This window comes from Pagrus pagrus (genome assembly GCF_965226575.1).
Source record: "Pagrus pagrus genome assembly, chromosome: 22".
NCBI lineage: Eukaryota > Metazoa > Chordata > Actinopteri > Spariformes > Sparidae > Pagrus > Pagrus pagrus.
Genome location: NC_140204.1, coordinates 8527478 through 8547073, shown reverse-complemented (window position 1 = coordinate 8547073; position 19596 = coordinate 8527478). Strand labels below are relative to the sequence as shown.

General features: G+C 41.2%; 2 protein-coding genes across 4 annotated transcripts; one reads left to right on the top strand and one right to left on the bottom strand.

Moving 5' to 3' along the window:
• Positions 1 to 48: 48 nt before the first annotated feature.
• On the bottom strand, positions 49 to 6050 carry rgp1 (GP1 homolog, RAB6A GEF complex partner 1). Of its 3 annotated transcripts, none has more exons than XM_084344176.1 (9): positions 5963 to 6050; positions 3781 to 3896; positions 3230 to 3363; positions 2923 to 3006; positions 2575 to 2724; positions 1891 to 2037; positions 1419 to 1546; positions 1142 to 1319; positions 49 to 818 (listed from the first exon to the last, which is right to left on the bottom strand). In XM_084344176.1, the coding sequence occupies exons 2-9, from the start codon at positions 3894 to 3896 to the stop codon at positions 595 to 597; spliced, it is 1161 nt and encodes a 386-aa protein (XP_084200302.1). In that variant the 5' UTR covers positions 5963 to 6050; the 3' UTR covers positions 49 to 594. The 3 variants fall into 3 exon arrangements, with proteins under 3 accessions (XP_084200302.1, XP_084200300.1, XP_084200301.1); XM_084344174.1 differs by lacking the exon at positions 5963 to 6050 and adding an exon at positions 5825 to 5908; XM_084344175.1 differs by lacking the exon at positions 5963 to 6050 and adding an exon at positions 4116 to 4479.
• On the top strand, positions 5927 to 19344 carry gba2 (glucosidase, beta (bile acid) 2; the record flags this gene model as incomplete). Its single annotated transcript, XM_084344173.1, has 17 exons — positions 5927 to 6120; positions 10208 to 10299; positions 10498 to 10613; positions 10995 to 11213; positions 11938 to 12177; positions 12392 to 12494; positions 12688 to 12841; positions 13251 to 13376; positions 13504 to 13688; positions 14092 to 14196; positions 14303 to 14410; positions 14539 to 14690; positions 14776 to 14882; positions 15789 to 15931; positions 16040 to 16155; positions 17146 to 17337; positions 17969 to 19344. The coding sequence occupies 17 exons, from the start codon at positions 5927 to 5929 to the stop codon at positions 18194 to 18196; spliced, it is 2580 nt and encodes an 859-aa protein (XP_084200299.1). The 3' UTR covers positions 18197 to 19344.
• Between the last annotated feature and the right edge of the window lie 252 nt (positions 19345 to 19596).

Below are 19596 nucleotides of genomic sequence, written 5' to 3'. Positions count from 1 at the left end.
GAGAAATGATGTTGTATTCTGTGAATGACTTTTCTCACACGTAATCTATCAAATTTAAAATCACACTTTTAATTCATTTTTCTCTTGTAGTATTTACATCTCAATACAGCCTCTGCTCAAGCTTAAAGAAGAAACACACCAGTTAAACGGTAAAAATACGGATTAAGAAACAGTTGTTTGATAAAATGAGAAAGGACGAGTTTACAAGTTAATAAAGGAAATAAAATAAATACAGAAACGCAGAGAGTTGCACTTCATGAGATCGACGAGGTCCAAAAAAGGAAAGATGTATTAGAAGTTAAGACGCACTGGAAAATACATGAGAAAAAGGCAAAACATAAGCTGCATACTTTACATAGGAATCCATCACTGGCTCTGCATATAACATGGAAATAACAACAAAATATGCTCTTTTGTCCTGTATTGTTCACCTCTGTGCAAACATTTCTCATCTGGAGAGAAAATAAAGTGTCCCGTTCTCCTTCACGCACACACACACACAGACACACACAGACACTCACACACAGGAACACACAAACATCCGTCAATGCCCTCAGAACCACAACATTAACTCCTGATGATCACACGTACGAGTCAGATATTAATGCTGTTGGTCCCTGTGAAGTGGGACATGTAGGATGCTAAGGCCGGGTTGGTGGGCAGGACTTTGATTGGCAGATCCCAGCTGAAGGTATCCACGTCGACGTGCTCCGCCCCGCTCCAAACTGTGACCTCCGATTGGTTCTGCAGAACTGTGGGCGGTTCCATCGGCTCCCGGGCGGTGACGAACTCAAAGTGCAGCCGCCACCTCAGGATCACTGTAGAGGCAGAGTTAAAATGTGTGTTGTTAAGTTGATGGGTGATTTTTTAATATTTAACTTTTAATATTGTGTAGTTAGAAAGGATCATGATAGGAGCACCTGACACATACAATCAGTAAAAGGAACTAATAAGTTGCTAAATATCTCCTTAAATGTTGTAAATAAAATACTCAATGAACCACATAGAGTTTTCCACACCTCTCTGGAGATATTAGATACCTGTGTTGCTGCAAATGACTTCAGCATGGAAAAAAATACATGAAATATCACTTGAGACGTCACATTTAAGACAAACATGTTTCAGCCTCCTGGTAACTGACCTATTTCGGTGCTGAAACCTGGAGTGACGTTGAGGGGGATAGGGAGAGAGAAGTGGCTGGAGGCCGTGTGGAGGCAGGACTCCATGTGTCGTCCGTGTCCGGTCACACTGACGGCCTGCCCGGGACGCCGCTGGTACTCCTTCTGGATCTCCTCCTCACTCTGAAGGCTCACTGAGTACTGGAAAACACAAACACAGGTATACAGGATATTATAATCTATTCACTGATAAAACAGTAAAAACTAATGTTGCCAATAAACTAAGTACAGGAAACACACCTGCAAGCAGGGAATGTCTCCCTCTGAGAAGTTGAATGTGCCGATGATGTCCTCCCCAAGTCTGTAAACAATCTTGAAGATACAGAACTTTGCAACTTTCCCACGCATGTTGGTGATATTAAACATGTCTGGACAAAACAAAGGAACAAATGTGGACATCCACATTAATAATGGAATTACTTTCCATTTAAATACATGTGCTTATGATATGTTATCATGACAAATCTAGCTTGAAATTAGCTGCTATGCTGGTTTACAAAAACACCTATTAATGACATGAATGTAACAATAAAGCTTGTGAGGAAACAGATTGTTTTCTTTACTTCCAATAAACTTAAATTATTCTTGTGGATAAAAGATATGTAAAACATAACAATAAAAAAGATTTTAAAATGGCAAAAAGCTTTATGTTTAAGAAAATAACTAGAAAGATATTACGCTGCTTAAAATTTGAATGAGGACTCAGACTCACGGGGGCAGCGTCTGGAGGTGGTGACCATCAGCATGTCGAGCGCTCTCTCTAAAGGCCGAGCATCCCTGCGGCTCGCATCCTCTTCCTCCAGAAACGGGTTGGAGGGGGAGACCTCCTCATCCTGGGGAAATGGAGGGTCTGGCATGCCTAGAGGATCGATAGGAAAACATTTGAGATTTTACAGTGTGATAGTAGTGGGTTTTTTTTGTTTTGACTCATGAAAAATCATGTTAGGGCAGAAGTCAACATTTCAACACTCCTGTGGTTTCAAAAGCCACATTTCAACCACAGGTACTTTCCCCAGAAACCTTTGAAGGAACTCCAGCTTCTCAATTAAGTTCTGATGATATTATTTCTCCCCCCCACATCAACATGGAGTTACAGAGGAAAGAATATGACAGATGGACCAATGAAGAAGTCCAGACCTCGTTAATGTGTAGTAAACAAAAAAAAAAGGAAAAGAAAAAAAAAAGCAGCGACTTTTTAATATGTCAGCACAGTAATTCGCATAATCTTCACTGGTCTTCAGATTAAAATGGAAACAACAGCACGAGGAAGAAACATTAAGTTCGTGCAAAGTTAGTCCCGATTACAAAAAGTTCCAGGCACTTTGGAAGCACAACTACAACGACTAACCTCAGTAGCACTGGAAGCTTTGCAGTAAATAGTCAAAATCCGTCTCACCTTGCAGAACCAGCACTCTGAAGGGAACTCTGAGAAGTTTGATGGGAGAGTTGACTCTCTGGCAGCCGATGGTCAGTTTATAGACATACTTCACCGCCTGACCACGGAAACTAGGAGGGCCATCTATGGGTACGATCTCACTGTATGAATCTGTGGGAAAGTGAGTCACATGTCAGACTATTGAGCAACACACACTTAAACAAATGTTATTTTATGAATGTCACATGACCATTTGGGAAAAATGTAAAGTTGTTATCAGTTAGACATGTAAGCACCGAAGTTTTCATCTATTTCTTTAAAAGTTATGTTTTTCACAGTTTTATGACACTTACAGGTCATTACACTTACATGTTTTGCTCTCCCCGGGGTCCAGGCGCAGGTCACAGAATAATATCTTGGGTGGTGTGTCCAGCACACACTGCCCTCGCTCTCCTGTAGATGAAAGAAATGAGCTTTGAGGCAAATCAAGGAATAATACACATGAAGCAATAACATCCAGAACCTCTTAGATTTTTTTGTCTGAAGACTTGTTTAGTTTGCAGCAAAACCCAACTGTTTATGTAAATCTTTGCCCATAATTCATGTAAATGTACTCCTACACGTGATTTTCATTTCTGACTATCTCAGGTTCCATGTTTTTCCTCCTACCACTAACCTCTGCTTGGGATGAGCACCGTGTCGCTCTCTGCCTGGACGTCCTGTTTGTTGCCCTGGGCCGGCAGGGCCACTCTGCCCTCACTGGCATGAAACTGGCAATGGATCTGGGCACTGGCCCATGCGAGCATCTCACTGGGAAACAGACAGCAAACAATGATTACACAAGGGCATTTACAGAGTGATTGATTAAATGATTGATTTAACATGGCCACAGCCCACATGGGATAACAGATTCATATATTTACAAAGAAAACAATGGAAGGTCCAATACAGAAGAAATGACAGTTTCCATTCATCTGAACCAGCCCCCTGTTTTAGCACTCATGGACCTTTATCTTCTATATTGATTATGCTAATATATGGTTCTGTGTAGTGATTTTTGTTTAATTGGATGCATTTTGAAGCTTCAAATTGTCATTTCAAGAAGTTTCAATAGTTTTTTTTGGGAAATGTTTATACCATGCCACAAATTCAAAGACAGAAGCTGGCATCGTCCTGTCTGTGTTCAGGTCTATGATTATTGAAGAGGTGGAAGGAGTTCAATCCTACCTGCTGGCAGAGGTGGAGAGGTGGGACATCGGGTTGGTGAATGTTATGAGACACTCCATGAGCTCCCCGGCCAGAAACACGGGGCCTCGGGCCATGGAGGCCACCACCTCGATCATCTGCATCATTAGAACAAAACTACGTTATCAAATTAACAAAATGCGAATGGAGTCCAAACTATTTTGTTTACTGCAGCTGAGATGTGTGTAAACACGCGACTTGACGTTACACACTAGTTACAATCATGAATGTGTTCCGGTCAGACTGCAGACAGAAGTTAACTTGTTTGGTGCTGCCTGCTAACAGCTGTTGTTTTACGGCTGATTTAACACACATACCTTGGCCTCAAACGATACTGCGGCAAGCCGAAGACGTTGTCTTGTCCCAAGGCTTAACGTAATTTACTTCTCGAGTAAAACACTAGAAAAGTTGACTGCTTTTCCAGAACACCTAGGCATAGCTTGTCTAGCTAGCTAGCATTCCAGCTAAAGTAAACAAGTAGGTTACACTACGTCCGCTGCTGTGCGACCAGCCACGAACCAAGAGAAACAAAACACCGAAAGAACAACAACACATGTCACTTAAAATACATGTTACTGAACTATATGTTCTGTTTAACGTCTCGTTGCTTTTTCAATCTAGATTAAATGTGTTTTAAAGATTAAAACGGCGGTGTAGGATTTCGTTAATGTTTTTTGGTCGGCCATTCACACAACGTCACGTGGCACAGTTACCGAGAGTTGGACTGTTGCTATGGTAACTGTAGGGAAGCGTACGCTCCCAATTTACAAATAACTTTTACTTGTGTGCGCTAACACCTACGCAATGAACATAACTCGTTTTAAAACGTTTATTTCAATTGTATAATTATCTAAATGTGTCGATTCCTGTCAACTGGAGGGGAGATTAATAAGCGAGATGAATATAACCCCCCCCCCCTTTTCACTCCAAATGGTACAGTCTTAGCAGCGGCTATGCCGGACCATAGCGTCACCCATCCCTGAGTTTAGCTTGTCAGGCAAATGTATTTCCAGGTTGTGAACCGATTCTCACTCCATCAAACCCCGATAATAATAATCAGATCATCTTCGGCTTTTAGTTTTAGGTCGACTAAGTGTCGTTGTTGAGGTCTGAAGGGCCAATAGGGTGAAATGAGGCGGTATCCACAGGCAGCCTAAGAGAAATGGGTACCTGAGAGACCTGCGTGAGGGCGGAATGACGTGAGGTACACATAGACAAATGTACGGAGCGCCTTGCTAGCAGCAGCTACAGAGCCCTGACAGAGGTCGGTCTGGAGCAACAGTGGGATGACGCCGTTTCGCTGGTATTTATAAAAAAACAATGATCTCTTCTCTGCTGCTGTTAACAGTATGTTGGCTTGCAAACTTAGAAATTGTTCCAATGCTTTAAAGCAGGGCTCTGGTTTAGCTTACGTTGCATGATTAATTATTAAGGTGTAAATGTTATTAGTTTGCGGCTTTGCAGCTAACCACCAGTTACTGAGATGCTCGATACCGGCCCTCCTGTATGCACACCGGCAACTGTGATCTTTACTTTTTTAACCATGTCGTTTTATCCTGTTTGATGTCATTGTAGGTATCCCGGCTAAATGATTGAGATCGGCATCCTCAGTACTTCCTGTTGGTCTTTGCCTGTCATCCCTCCAGCCAGCTACAGCTGCTGACTGCACACATCCGGACTGAATGCAGAGGAGGCTCACAGGGGTCTGACATCTCTGAAAACAGAAACCCAGGGGGTGACGGTGGAGCAAAGCGCTGCAGTCCCAAACTTCCCCGTTTGAGGGACTAATAAAGGAGCTCTGATTGTGATGGACAGTAATCCTATAATGGCTCAGGGAACTCCTACTTGAAGGAGTAATTATTGAACCTTCGATCCCTGTCCGGGTATGCAAAGTTTATCAGCTGAGAACTGGTTTACCCCACAGGAATGACTCTTTTCAGTTTACTGATCCACTTAGACACATCTAGGCCACATGTAACTACCTCCTCAGTGTTTTTACTCCCTGGTGAAGGCTCAGTAAACCAACCCTATTGACAAAAGGTGGTGACACCGCTCTGTTTGTCATCCCAAGCGTTTTCTTGCTCCCATTCACAACTCTAAGCTCCCCACAGCTGGGTATCCTGCTACAATGACTACAGAGTGGGGTGAGAAATCCACAGCGGACCTCATGAGTAGGTATGTCTCCAAGGAGATGGGATATGGAGTCCCCAAGGAGGGCTGGCGTATCTGCCTGGCACACGAGTTCAAGGAGAAGAGGAAGCCCTTTCAAGCAAAAGACGTCTCGCTGTCAAACGTCTTGGAGCACGTCGGCCTTGGAATCAGGTGAGACGCTCACTGTCGATGTGGAAAAAACAAACAAATGCATTGTGTTTACATGCAGTAGACTGAGCAGAGATGACATACTTTGTGACTTTTATATCTCACTATTGACACCATCTGTTATCACGTTGCACTCCCTATGTCATAGCAACCTTTAGTCCATATCATTAACCCACATGCATGTTTCCAAGGTGCAGTACCTGGGGAGGCATTACAGTGTCATATTAACCAACCCATAAACAGAGAGCAGGTAAACCCTGAGATCCCAAATTGATTCAAAAATACATTATTTACATCCTAAAGCTGAAATCCTAAAGCTTCAAAACTAAAAGCGTTAGCACATACCCAAGCTGAAGTGGTTTCACAAGATCAACCGCATTGACCCATCCCTATTTACTTCAATTGTTTAGGAGAATGCTGCAACTCAGCTTGCTGTGAAGCTCCAGAAATGTTTTGTAGGCTGTGAAAATTCACTTGACTCCATCAGTATGGGGAGTAGATAATGACTGAATTTTCATTTTTGGATGAACTTATCCTTTAAAAAGATAAATTTTTTGTATATTTTGTTTTTTTTTACAGCAGCTAAAAAAACGAGTTGCCTCATTTTGTGTTCTTCTTCGCGTACAGCTCGGCGGGACACCTTTCATCACCTGATTAAGGATGACAGGTTCTTTGGAAATATGCTCTGCCATTTTTTTTTGATTGATAGTTCTTGGTTTATTTGCCAATACAGCTTACATCTTGGCAGGAACATTGTCACCCTACAGCTACAGAAAAAACAAAACAGATCCAGCACAGATCTGAACATCTGTTGATCTGGTCGTGTTTGCTTTCTCAACAACCTGCTGACATCTGAGACGCAAAGTAATACATTCTGCAGCTTTAGCTGATTGTCGAGGCTCACAGCCAGCAACGTTTTCTCTCAGTTATCATCTCAATCCTGAGAGTGTGACTTGAGTGAGTCGCTCATGGCTGTGTCAGAGAGAGTCTGGACAGTCATCAACCATCTGTCCATCATCAGGCCTGCTCTTTAGTGATGTGGATTCAATGTGTATGTTGCTGTGCAGTAGTGTTAAAAATGTAAAAGGTACTTAGACTGAGTAACTCACCCAAGTCCCCGCTATTACCACTTCTGCTTTCTCATATGTCTTGCTACGTGACACCTACAGTGCAATGTAACAACACAGCTCTTTCCAACAGTTAAACAGTTCAACCACAAACTTGCTTCACTTTATTATAAATCTGCTGAAATGTGCCTGTAAACAAACGCACTGAATCTCAGTTTAGGCCAATGCAAAAAGAAAACAAAGCTTTTACCCATTTATCCAGGGTGTGTCTCAGTCGGCTTGATCGCCATGGCAACATTTGTTTATTATGGCATAGATTAACGTGATGTCGTCCTGCGTAGGAGGAAGTTGATTTAGAGAGTGTCACAGACAAAGGTACAGCCCCACCTTCAGCTATTAATTTGTGTGAGAGTGAAGGCAATGTAGGTCCTCCTAAAATGAAAAAATCTCAAACTAAAAAATCTCAAACCAATCTACCAATATACAACTAAAAGTGCCCATATTGTTAAAAAACATCTAGTAATACTGTAAATTATTTGGGCTTGTTGTACAGCGTGCTATACTTAAAACATACAAACGCTTTGGCGCCATTACCTTCCTTTTGTAAGGGATGTTACAGTGTAGCATTTGCTCAAGGAGATAAGAAGTGAAGCAATGAGTCACCTTTCCTCAGCATTTACAGAATTCAACCAGCTCTTATCGTGGCTGCCACTTCCAATACTTCACTTCGGTTTGTTCAGCAACAAAACCTTTAACTGACTTACAAGCATTTGCACCTCGTACTCGGACCAATCTTTCAACCTAAATCTGCTCAATGGTAAATGTGGTAAATGTGGTAAATGAGTAACTTCTCGTCTGTGGTGCTAAAAAAGATGGCAGCTTGAGCATTCACACGTTAGATTCAGACTACCATACTTGGCCCATATTCACAGAGCTGGATCATGGCGAGGACTATTGTTTGCATTCCAGCAGAGCTGCAGAACATTCAGATCCTGACAATGGCCCAACGTGCCACAGCTTCAAATAACTCGCTTTAACCGATCCCATTCATCTCCTCCTGAGTGGAGCCGTATTGACAAACTGCTGTTCTCTCAACTGAGATTTCCTGTGAAGTTATTGTTTGCATACAGTCAGGCGCAGCATTGTCTTGCACAGCGATTTTGCAGTTGCATGGGGTCTCCCTCACAGCAAGCAGAAGGCCCTTTGTGCTGGAAACATTGACTGTTTTGGTGTGTAAACAAACTTGGCACAAAGTTTCGTACCTCCATGTTGTAACTTTTGATGATGCAGATAACTGGAGACCTGATATGCCAAAGTAATATTAAGTTGCTATACTACTGTTCCTCATTTGAAATAAAGACCACCTCCTCTAACACTATTAAAAAACAGTCATCTAAAATAACATTAAGCTTAAAAAAACATTGGATGCTTTTTCAGTCCGCACAAGCTGTTCTACTTCAGTTGAGGGGATCCTAAACGGTTTAATATCTGCCCAAATAAATCGGTCTTAGACCACAGATGGAGGAGGTAGGGCAATGAGGCCTTTAAATAATACTGCAATATTTTTAGGCTTAACACAATACTCGATATATACTGGATATTTTGAAATCTCTTTAAAAGGACTTCATAAATACTAGGACTGGGCAACAAAATCAAATATCACAATTTTTTGATCAAATACCTCAATCTCATACCACAAAATAAAATTGTGGAGGGATGACTATTGGTTTATTTAACAAAATCTTAACAAACTGAAAATTTTGATAAATAGTCATGAGTAATGTGGACATAATGACTAAGAGGGCAAAGGCAAGTATAAGAACAAGTGCAACAGTCTGGTAAATAAGATCGCTCTACTGTAAAGCAGCTTCCAAAACCAGGAGAAGACAACTTGCCATATCACGATGTAACGGTATCTAACATTTAAGAAGATGCATACAGTAAACTGATACAATGCCCAGCCTTAGGATGAGGGTTTAAACATGATACCTGGTAACGACAATACCAGAGACATTGATTCCTCAGTTGTAGCACTGAGCTACATATATTTGAATCAAAACTCAACGGTTTCAAATTTAATACAGGAAAGAGGTCAGAAACCACTTGTAAAGTAAGTGGTTTGTCACTGGTGTTGCTCACCAACCTGGCAGCTTGCTGCAGATATAGTGCGATCATTCTGTGCAACAGGACAGTAAGCACATCCTTTGTATCCAAAATGTTGCTCTTGGGACGCCTCAAGGACCGCTAACAGGAGGTGCTTTGTGCTCAGAGTTTCAGCAAAACGTTGAATTAATGCTGGCTAAATGTAACGAGGGGCATTATCAGCACCGCAGCCTGTTCTGTGCTGAACTAATGACATGTCCACTGAAATAAAACTCCTCAACCGAAAAGAGCAGCTTTATACTTTATTCGGCACATTAGCAGAAAATCTACCGTGTCTGAGATCAGAGTTCAGAGGATAAACAGATTACTGACTCTGACGTTAACTTCTGACGATTTTCTAAGCCAGCGGCTTCGAGCTCCATTTGAAACCCTTCGTAAATTAGCCTAATTAATATTTCAAAATACAGCCCTGGCATGATGGCGAGTGCTACATGAACACACACACACACACTGATAACATCACTTAGATAAAATGCCACTTGGATTTAATTCCTCTCGTTTTAAAAAGTGCTTTCTTCGTGCAGTTGCACAATTCCCTCTTTAAACTCTGCCTTGGCCTGTGTGCGAGTGTGTGTGTGTACAAATGTTGGATCCAGCTTAGACTCAGAGTGCTAAAGGCTTGGAAACTGCTGTAGTTGCCTTCGAACAAGTGAGGAGAAAAAGCATGTTTACTAATTACTCACATGCTTGTGATGGTTAATTATAAAGTCATTAGAAAATTACACATGATGCATGCGGCCTTGAGATGTCTTGCTTAACAGAATATTTGTTGATTTCTTCGGCTCTTGTTAGTCATCTTCATTTTGATTTATATTGTGTTCTTCTACTTATGATTGTGCACGGTATTTGTGTTTATCCAGGTATCTAAAATGGTGGTACAAGAAGACCCAGGTGGAAAAGAAAGCCCCATTCATTGATATGTTTGGTGCACAACCCTTGCGTCAAATATACGGTGAGTTCAGGTCATTCTTGCAATAGAGTATGTTGAATCTGAGAGAAGTCTATCGTTATCAGTATGCTTCAGGGCATATAACATTTTATAATCTTTCCCAGTTCCCAGTACTCTCGCACAGGCTTAATGTTTTGTCGTTTTATGTCTCTGGATTATCCATTAATCTGAGCATAGTTGACACCATGCTCTAATTGGCAGGTGCTCCACTCGGCGGCATTGGAGGAGGTACCATCACGAGAGGTTGGAGGGGGGAATTCTGCAGGTGGCAACTTAACCCTGGGATGTACCACTACAAAACTGTCACAGCAAACCAGGTAAACAGGATCTTAAATAGACTGGCTCATTTGAATACATGCTACATCATAAAAGAATGACCTAGTTAGAGGGTAGTTATCTGGCTTCATATATTTTGGTCCCTTTAAATCCTGTACAATGGCTCGCTGACTTATTTAATTCTTGGTAAACAAAGTCCAACAATCACTCCTACAGCATGTTAAGTAACTTATCTCCAAACTTCTATTAGGCTGCTTTCAGTGTCATAAAAACATAAAAGTAGAGCAGCATGTTTTTTCCAAGTTGATCATTCTCTAGTCAGGGAACGCTGGGAAATGTAAATAAAGAGGCAGGTTCAATTTACACAAAAACTTCTGGTAATGACTAATATGTAATCTTTTACTTCCTCATCCTTTTCTCAGTTCACAGTGTGTTTGCGTCGCGGGGGGCAAACAGTTTACCAGCAGGTGCTCTCCGTAGAGCGTCCACCCACATTACAAGGCTGGAACTGGGGCTACTGCGGAGAGTATGCCTTCTATCACGCCCTGTACCCCCGTGCCTGGACCGTCTACCACCTGCCAGGGCAGAATGTCACGCTGACCTGCAGGCAGATCTCCCCAGTCATCCCCCACGACTACCAGGTAGCTGAGGCAGTCCGACAGAGATACTTTGCTGCTGCACATGCCTTGAATAGTCTTGAAAGTTTGTGGATTTGAGAAGGTAGAACACATTTTTGAAAATGAATAGATTCCAAATTCAATCATTACATCAAAGTCATTAAAGGTCCAGTGTGTAGGATTTAGTGGATGTGCAACATGGCGTACTCCAAGGAGGAGGACACGCTCCCTCCTGTAGATCTAAAAGGCTCATTACTTAGTTTCAGGTGATTATACACTAATGAAAACGTAATTATGAATATTTTATTCAATTTCTCTCACTAAATCCCCTGAAATCCTACACACTGGACCTTTTTAAGACTAGAATTAGACAGATAAATTGCACCTCTGCATCATGGTTAATGGTTTAACTGCTGTATCTAACAGCTTGCTTTAGTGAAGCAATCATATGGGTAACATACAGTATGTCCTAATTACAGTATGTTGATAATCCTTTAATTAAAAGAGCATCCACAGAGACCCAGAAAGTTTAAATTGATGTCAAGTGTTCACTTTTTTCCTTCTTCGAGAATCATTATCGATCCATGCCCAAGAACAAACATCATAAAATGCTTTTCTGAAACGCCACCTGATGGCTGCAGTATTTACAGTACATATCTAATATAAAGCATAAATACTTTGTTGTGGTAAAAGTCACATTTTAGAAGGTATATGTTTCTACCACATGTATGTATCTCCCTTCTCTCAGGACTCTAGTCTCCCAGTGGCGGTATTCGTGTGGGACATAGAGAACAAGAACGATTACGCTCTGGATGTCTCCATCATGTTCACCATGGTCAACGGGTCAGGACACAAGGACGACAAGTGTGGGGGACACTGGAATGAACCATTCCACCTGGAGAAAGAGGGGGAGGCAGTGTCTGGGGTCTTGCTACATCACTGCACCACAGTGAACCCTTACACTCTGTGCATCGCAGCACGAGAGCAGGTCTGATTTATGAGGTTTTTTATTTAAGCACCATCAGGGTTTTTTCAGTAGGTTGTAGGTTAGCTGCAGAAAATATCCCCAGGGAATAAACAAGATTTGTAACAATAGTCTCTGTTTTATGGAAGTGGATTTCTATTAATGAGCTGAAATCTGTGCTGTTAATGAGCCTTAGGTTTAAGATTTACCAACAGCGTGTGTGTGTTTGTGTGAACAGCCCGACAGGGAGGTCAGTCACCAGACAGCATTCAGTCCAAAGGGAACCTGCAGCAGCCTATGGAGTGACCTCATCACTGACGGGCGACTTGACTCTCCTACAGGTCAGTGATTAAAAACAGACTGGAGGGATGAGACACAATTGTTCAATTCACAATTAAACAGAAGTCTTCAGTTATGAAGTTGCTCAACATGAAGCAATAACATAAAAAAAGACATGGAAAGAAGAAGTGGCATGAAAACAAATTGTGACCCTCCCCTGGTATCATCCCCTCCCTCTCTCGCTTACCTCTGCAGGATCCAGCCCACCGACGGCTAAGGGAGAGAAGGTGGCGGCAGCATTGGCAGTGGGCTGCTCAGTGCCAGCTCAGAGCCGCAACACCCAGGAGTTCTGTTTAGCCTGGGACATGCCCAAAATCAGCTTTGGCTCTAGGGAGAGGGAACACGTCAGGTATGTTGAACATTAAAGGAAACGCACACGTGGAATGTTGCTTTGCAGAAAACAAGCTGGAGATGTTTGTCACACGCAGACGTTGTTCCCTTTGGCATTAGTTGTTCTATTGACATGCTTAACCAAAAACCCACACTAGTGTTGACTTGTTAACTTTCTTATCTGTGGTTGTTTGGTTTGCATCACTTTGGACTGTGTCAAGCATAAACAAAAGGTTAAGTCCCAATCTCAACACCAAACAAGTATAATTTCAATTCTGTGTGGAAATGCAATGGAAAAGTTTGATCACTAAGATACGTTTTTAAAGACTTTTAACTACAGTGCTTTCTGCTTTTGTATTTGTTGAGCTTTGATGGACATTTTGTGTACTTGTGTCGCCATCATCAGCTTGTTGTTTTTGTGTCTGCAGGAGATACAGTCGTTACTTTGGGACCAAAGGGGATGCGTCCCCCTCGCTCAGTCACTACGCCCTAACACACTACAGTCAGTGGGAGAAGAGAATTGATGAGTGGCAAAGACCCATTCTACAGGACAGGTAGTTCACAGCTTTGGCAGCTCTGGAGGTCAAATGAAACACTAGTTTATCTAAAGCAACCATGATGCATTATGAAACCTTTTTATCAATCAAATCATCGTTTATCCTGTTGTCTTGTACATTGCAGTGCTCTCCCCTCCTGGTATAAGTCAGCCCTATTTAATGAGTTGTACTTTGTGGTGGATGGAGGGACGGTGTGGACAGAGCTACCAGAGGACGCTGATGTCAGCGGTGGTGTGCGCAGCAAGGACGGAGGGCTGCCAGCTCAGCCTGCTGTCGTCAAGGAGTACGGCCGTTTTGCCTACCTAGAAGGTAAGTGACAAGGAGACAGTTGTTAGTCTGAAAGACTTGACAAAGCAGTTTAGAAGTAAAAGACCTTGAAATTATAATTGGGAGTTTTCACTTCTAAAAAACGAGCAGATTGTGTCATAGTATGTTCTTAGATTGTACTTCAGTATGGTCTAGAAACTATCAACTATCAGCCTTCACTGACTGCAGTTTAAAACTAATTAATAATGTGTCATGTCTGCTATAAAAGTAAACTAGAAGTGACGTTAGTTTATTGTCTTGTAATAAACTAAATGCTAAGTCATCTACTTAGGATTCTTCCCATTGTTTGTCTTGTCCTTAATGGAGTATAATGTCCTTAAAAGTGAAAAGAATGATCTAACAATATTTAATGTGTTTTTTAACTCAGTCATTATCGTTTCCCCAGGTCAGGAGTACAGAATGTACAACACATACGATGTGCACTTCTATGCTTCCTTTGCCCTTATCATGCTGTGGCCCAAACTCGCCCTGAGTGTGCAATATGATATTGGTGAGTTAAGTGCTGTCCTCGTGGTGTTTCAGCGATTATCTAAGCATCTGTATTTGATTTAAAAAGTATTACCAGGGCCAGGTTTACAGCTTGATTCTCCCCTCAGCTGGCAGTGTGGTTAACCAGGACCCAACAGAAAGGCTCCATCTGATGAGTGGGCGGTATTCTCCGGTCAAGGCCAAAAATGTGGTGCCTCACGACATAGGAGACCCAGGTAGGAGAAAGATAATCTCATCAACTTCTCTGACAGAAGAGTTTGATTTTAACCTTTCATTTCAGTTCAGTTCAACTTGCAGAGACTTTGTATTGTCTCTCAGTAAAACATGATGACTGTGTCCCCAGATGATGAGCCATGGCAGAGGGTGAATGCCTACCTCATCCACGACACAGCCGACTGGAAGGACTTGAACCTGAAGTTTGTCCTGCAGGTCTACAGGGACTATCATCTCACCCAGGACAGCCAGTACCTGCGGGACATGTGGCCAGTCTGCCAGGTATAAACTGGGTCACACCGGGTTATTTGTCACAGGGTGAGAATTTTGTTCCACCTTGCTGTTTCATTCTGGTTTTGTCTGCTAGGCTGTGATGGAGTCGGAGTTGAAGTTCGACCTGGATGGAGATGGACTGATAGAGAACTCTGGATATGCTGACCAGACCTATGATGGTTGGACTGTGACTGGACCAAGGTGAGAGGATGAAAAAGCATGGTAACCCAGAAAAAAAACACTATAAGTAATGCTTTTTGACATTGAAAAGCAGGAAAATACAGACGAGTGAAAAAATATCAACATATATTAACATCACTACAAAGGACTCCCTCCTTTTTATACCATTCATTTCAGATGTTGTGATATGTAAGAAGAATTAAGTGCTAAGCCCTCCAGTCACTATTCACAGTCAACAACTAACACCCCTAAAATATTCAAGTTCTATCAACAAATTGCTTCAAACATTGAAGCAATAAATACTTAGCTCCCAAAAAATGTACCCTTTTTTATTCGTTTAAATCTAACCCTTGAATGACCCGATCACTCCTCAAACAAAGAAATTGTTTGATACTTGCCGTTGACAATTTTAAGCCTGAATTGAATAGTAAGGGGAAGGGTGAGAGGGAAGGAAATGGAAAAAAAGCATGACTCATGGCAAAAAGCAGGAAAAATTGAGTTGTCCGTTGCTGCAGGCGCTACTCTAAATGTAGCCTGAGAGCTGAGGTTTAGTTCAGAGGCTGCAGCAAAGATTAAAGGCTTTTGGCTTCCAAACTGATGGTTCCTGTTTTACGAGTTCATCCTGCTCACAGTGTGTTATGTTTATTATGCTAAGCTGAGGCTAAACTTGTAGATTCAAAGCAACTGTGGATCTTTAGATACCATCTTACAAAGTAAATCAAGTATTAACTTTTATTTTAACACTGAGGACTGGTACTTGCTTACTTACTTACTGGTACTTAATTTAGAGTTGCATGATAACTACAAGGTTTCATTTGAGTTAAATTCCAGTAAGACTTTTATGCAAATTATATTTGCATCTCTTGGATAAGTCAAGTGGTTGAACCTGTTCTCTCTGGTGTCATGTTGTGTATTTGTATTTCACAGTGCGTACTGTGGTGGGCTGTGGTTGGCATCCCTGTGTACAATGTGTATGATGGCCAGACTGGTGGACAACGAGGAGAAATATCAATGCTACAGAGATATCTTGGACAGGGGCAGCGCTGCTTTTGACAAACTGCTGTGGAACGGTGAGTTCAAATGGGAAAAGTTCATCCAGCTGTAAGTAATTTCTACAGTTAAGTTGTTTAAGACTTGAAATGCTTTGCTTTTATTTTCATCTTTCCTCTTATGTTCAGGCAAGTACTACAATTATGACAGCAGTGGGAGAGACCTTTCTAATAGTGTCATGTCTGACCAGTGTGCCGGCCACTGGTTCCTGAGAGCATCCGGACTGGGGGAGGGAGACTACCAGGCAAGTTTAAACTTGAGCCCCCCCATCTTACAACCTTGGGCAATGACCTTGAATCTCAGAGGCTCCTGTTTTTTGTAGAGGAGATTTTGACCCTTACAGAGCTGTACAAAATGACAACCAGCTGGCCTACAATAGAGCTGCAACGGCCAATCAATTAATCAATTTTCTGTCAACTATTAAATTAATCAGCAATGATTATAATAATAAATCATTTTAAGTCATTTTTTTCAGAAACAATTTCCAAATTATCTGGTTTCTTTACTCCTCTATGACAATAAATGCAAAATCTTTGGCTTGTGCAGAACACAAGACATTTGAGGATGTCACTTTGGGCTTTGTGATCAACATTTCTCACAATTTCATAGATTAAACAACTACCTGATTAATCAAGAAAGAAATTCGACAGATTAATTGATAATGAAAATATTTATTGGTGCAGCCCTAGTCTACAATATATATGATGTATTGCTGAGACCAGATTTTTGAGGTGACATTGATATCAATAAAAATCAATTAAAATTGATTAAACACCACATAAACCAATGAAAAGGGAACTAACTAAATAAAAAATCAAACTTGTTAGTGCTCTCTGGTGGACAAACCATGCAACGACGACATGATAAGCTTATATCAGTCTGTATATCTGTCTAGCTCCCATGTGAAGCACTGTACTGTTTCTACATCAAGGATAAGTGATTGATATTGGGCAAGGCACATTTTTTAACATTCACTATTATTTCGTTTGGCTTCCCCTATAATATACATGCGTAGTAGCAAAATAGCTTTTTGAATGCGCCAAGAGATGCATTTAAAAAGCTAAATACATGCCAAATTGGACACTCTACATTGTTCTTTGTGTTCACAACCTAACATCTCCCCTTTCCCTTTCCCAAGCTTCAAATTACACAAACATCAATAAAGAAATTGTTTTCAGATTTAGACATACATCGAAGCTTTGTGGTCTCAACATCACTTCCTCTCTCCCTCCAGGCTTTCCCAAAAGAAAAAATCCAGAGCGCACTTAAGTCTGTCTTTGACTTGAATGTTATGAGCTTCGCTGGAGGCCAGATGGGCGCAGTCAACGGCATGCGTCCTGAAGGAGTGCCCGACCGTTCCAGTGTCCAGTCAGATGAGGTCTGGATTGGAGTGGTGTATGGACTGGCAGCTACAATGATCCACGAGGTAAGTGTGTGTGTACGTTCGTATCCCCTTTATATTCAAGGGGGCAAAAACAATCAGCCTCATCAGATTTTGATGTCAGAAAACCTAAAGCAGGCTTGACTTACAGAAGTTGTTGATTTAAGCCTGTTTGATCAGAATTTGCTATAATATACATTCATTTTTTTTAATTACAAAAGTAAGAAAAGTATTTGCAGAATGATTTTTTTTTTATAAACTTGAATGAATAAACTTCAGTCAGATACCCAATAAGGATACTCCTTCATCACAAGTATGGATAGTGACACCTCATCTCATCTCTCATCTCATTGTCTTTTCCGCTATTTCCCTGGGGGGACCCCTGGGGTCGCGGGGTGTTGCCGCTTTTATCCCCCCTTTCGGGGGGCTGCGGGGCTACTGGGGCCAAATCCACCGGATAGTGACACATTTTACTTAATATAAAAGTACATAATATGTACCGTATACTCCTTTCAATAGAGTCTTTGCTCAACCATACAAAGTATCATCTTTGCTTAAGTACACTCCCTCAAAGTAACTTGATGTTACATTTTTCCATGCGTTTGTGTGGCTGGTTGTGTTGACTGTGACATTAAATGGTATATTGCTCACACCTCTCTTTTTTTTCCCACCCCAGGGTATGCGGGAGGAGGGTATGCGCACAGCGGAGGGTTGCTACCGGACTGTGTGGGAGAGGCTAGGCATGGCCTTCCAGACTCCTGAAGCCTACTGTGAGAAGGGCATCTATCGCTCTCTGGCATACATGAGACCTTTGAGTGTCTGGGCCATTCAGCTAGCCTTGGACACTTCACAGAAGGATCAGACCACATCGGCCCAAACTGGAGCCACAGATGGGGAGCAGTGACAGAATCTGAAAATCAGATTACCTAGGACCTGAGCCAACAGACTGGTCCGATTCGAAAAGATCAGCGAGTTCCTCTGAAAATGACCTCCAGAGTCCTCTGCAGCCAACACCTCCATCTGCAGAGCTCCGTTTCATCGGTTACTGACTTTACATTCTATCATCTACTGTTTTTGCTTCAAATGTATTGTAATTTGAGGCTTGATGTCAGAACTGTGATGGTTAATGCTTGACAAATTCATTACCTACTGTAGATTAGATTATGACACTGTTAGGTGAGGAGTTTAAAGATTTTAAAGAGACTGCAATTGGTTCTAGATTTGAAAGGCTGCAGTGTGAGGTAGAACACAGGAAATCATAGCCAGTTTGTATTGCTAATTAAAAACTGACCTTGTGTTTCAGCAACATATAGTCTATTTGCACGCATGTACACACACATGCAAGCACTACATTTTACAATCATGTCAATAATAATGTTTGCGTACTTGGAACAAGTTTATATGCTAACTATTTGAAGACTCTTGTGTGTTATTATACCAGCCACATATAGTCATTATTGTCTAACAGATAAGTACATCAGGGGCCTTTAAGTGAATCAGGTCGCATTTGAATGATTTCTCGATCAGAAATACAGACACAAATATTTTCCTTTTCCTCCACTTAAATTTGAATGCTGTACTAAGTGATGTAATATGCGATGAGTAGTGTTGAAATTATTAAAATATTAAAAGAAAATATTATTTTTCTTTCTTTTTTAAAATAGCATTTGGTGCCTTGTTGCATGTTGGCCTACTGTATATCTACTGTATATTAATGTAGTGGCAACATTCACTATGTTTTATAAAATTCAGTACTCATGACAATCATGCTGAATAAATGACTGAATAAGATAAAACAGCAGGTTGTTGTGTTGTTAATTGAACGTGTATGAAAAAAATCCAGTAGTTAATTTACAATTAATGGTGTAATGTTCAAGTTTTTAAGATTGACGTGATGAAATTCAATTTATACTTCAACAATTTACAGGGACATCACAGGTTATTAGGGCCCAAGCACTGACCTGTGCAATCAGATTCAGAATCAGTATTCCTTTATTGTCCCACAACGGGGAAATTTGTTTGCCACAGCAGCCAAAGGACAGAATATTTACAAAAAACAATAACAATACCCAAAAATTAACAATATAAATTAAAAAGGTAAGAAATAGAATAGACTTGTATATACAAATAAACGTGATTTTTTACAAAATTAACAGCAGTGAATTTTTATTTACAATATAAATAATAAATATGGGTGTTAAGAAAATCGACAGTGCAGAGTGAGCCTGCCAAATACACTGGTATGTCTAATTATAATCTGGCTACATAAAAGTTTTAGTTTCTGGGTTTTAAGCATCTGTGCTG

Coding starts and splice junctions, on each gene's coding strand:
- rgp1 (XM_084344174.1), bottom strand. CDS start 5,863: ATGACAAACAGAGCGGTGTCACCACCTTTTGTCAATAGG. Junction 1,320..1,418: donor GAGACATTCCCTGCTTGCAG/GTGTGTTTCCTG, acceptor TGTGTTTTCCAG/TACTCAGTGAGCCTTCAGAG. Junction 819..1,141: donor AGGTTTCAGCACCGAAATAG/GTCAGTTACCAG, acceptor CTGCCTCTACAG/TGATCCTGAGGTGGCGGCTG.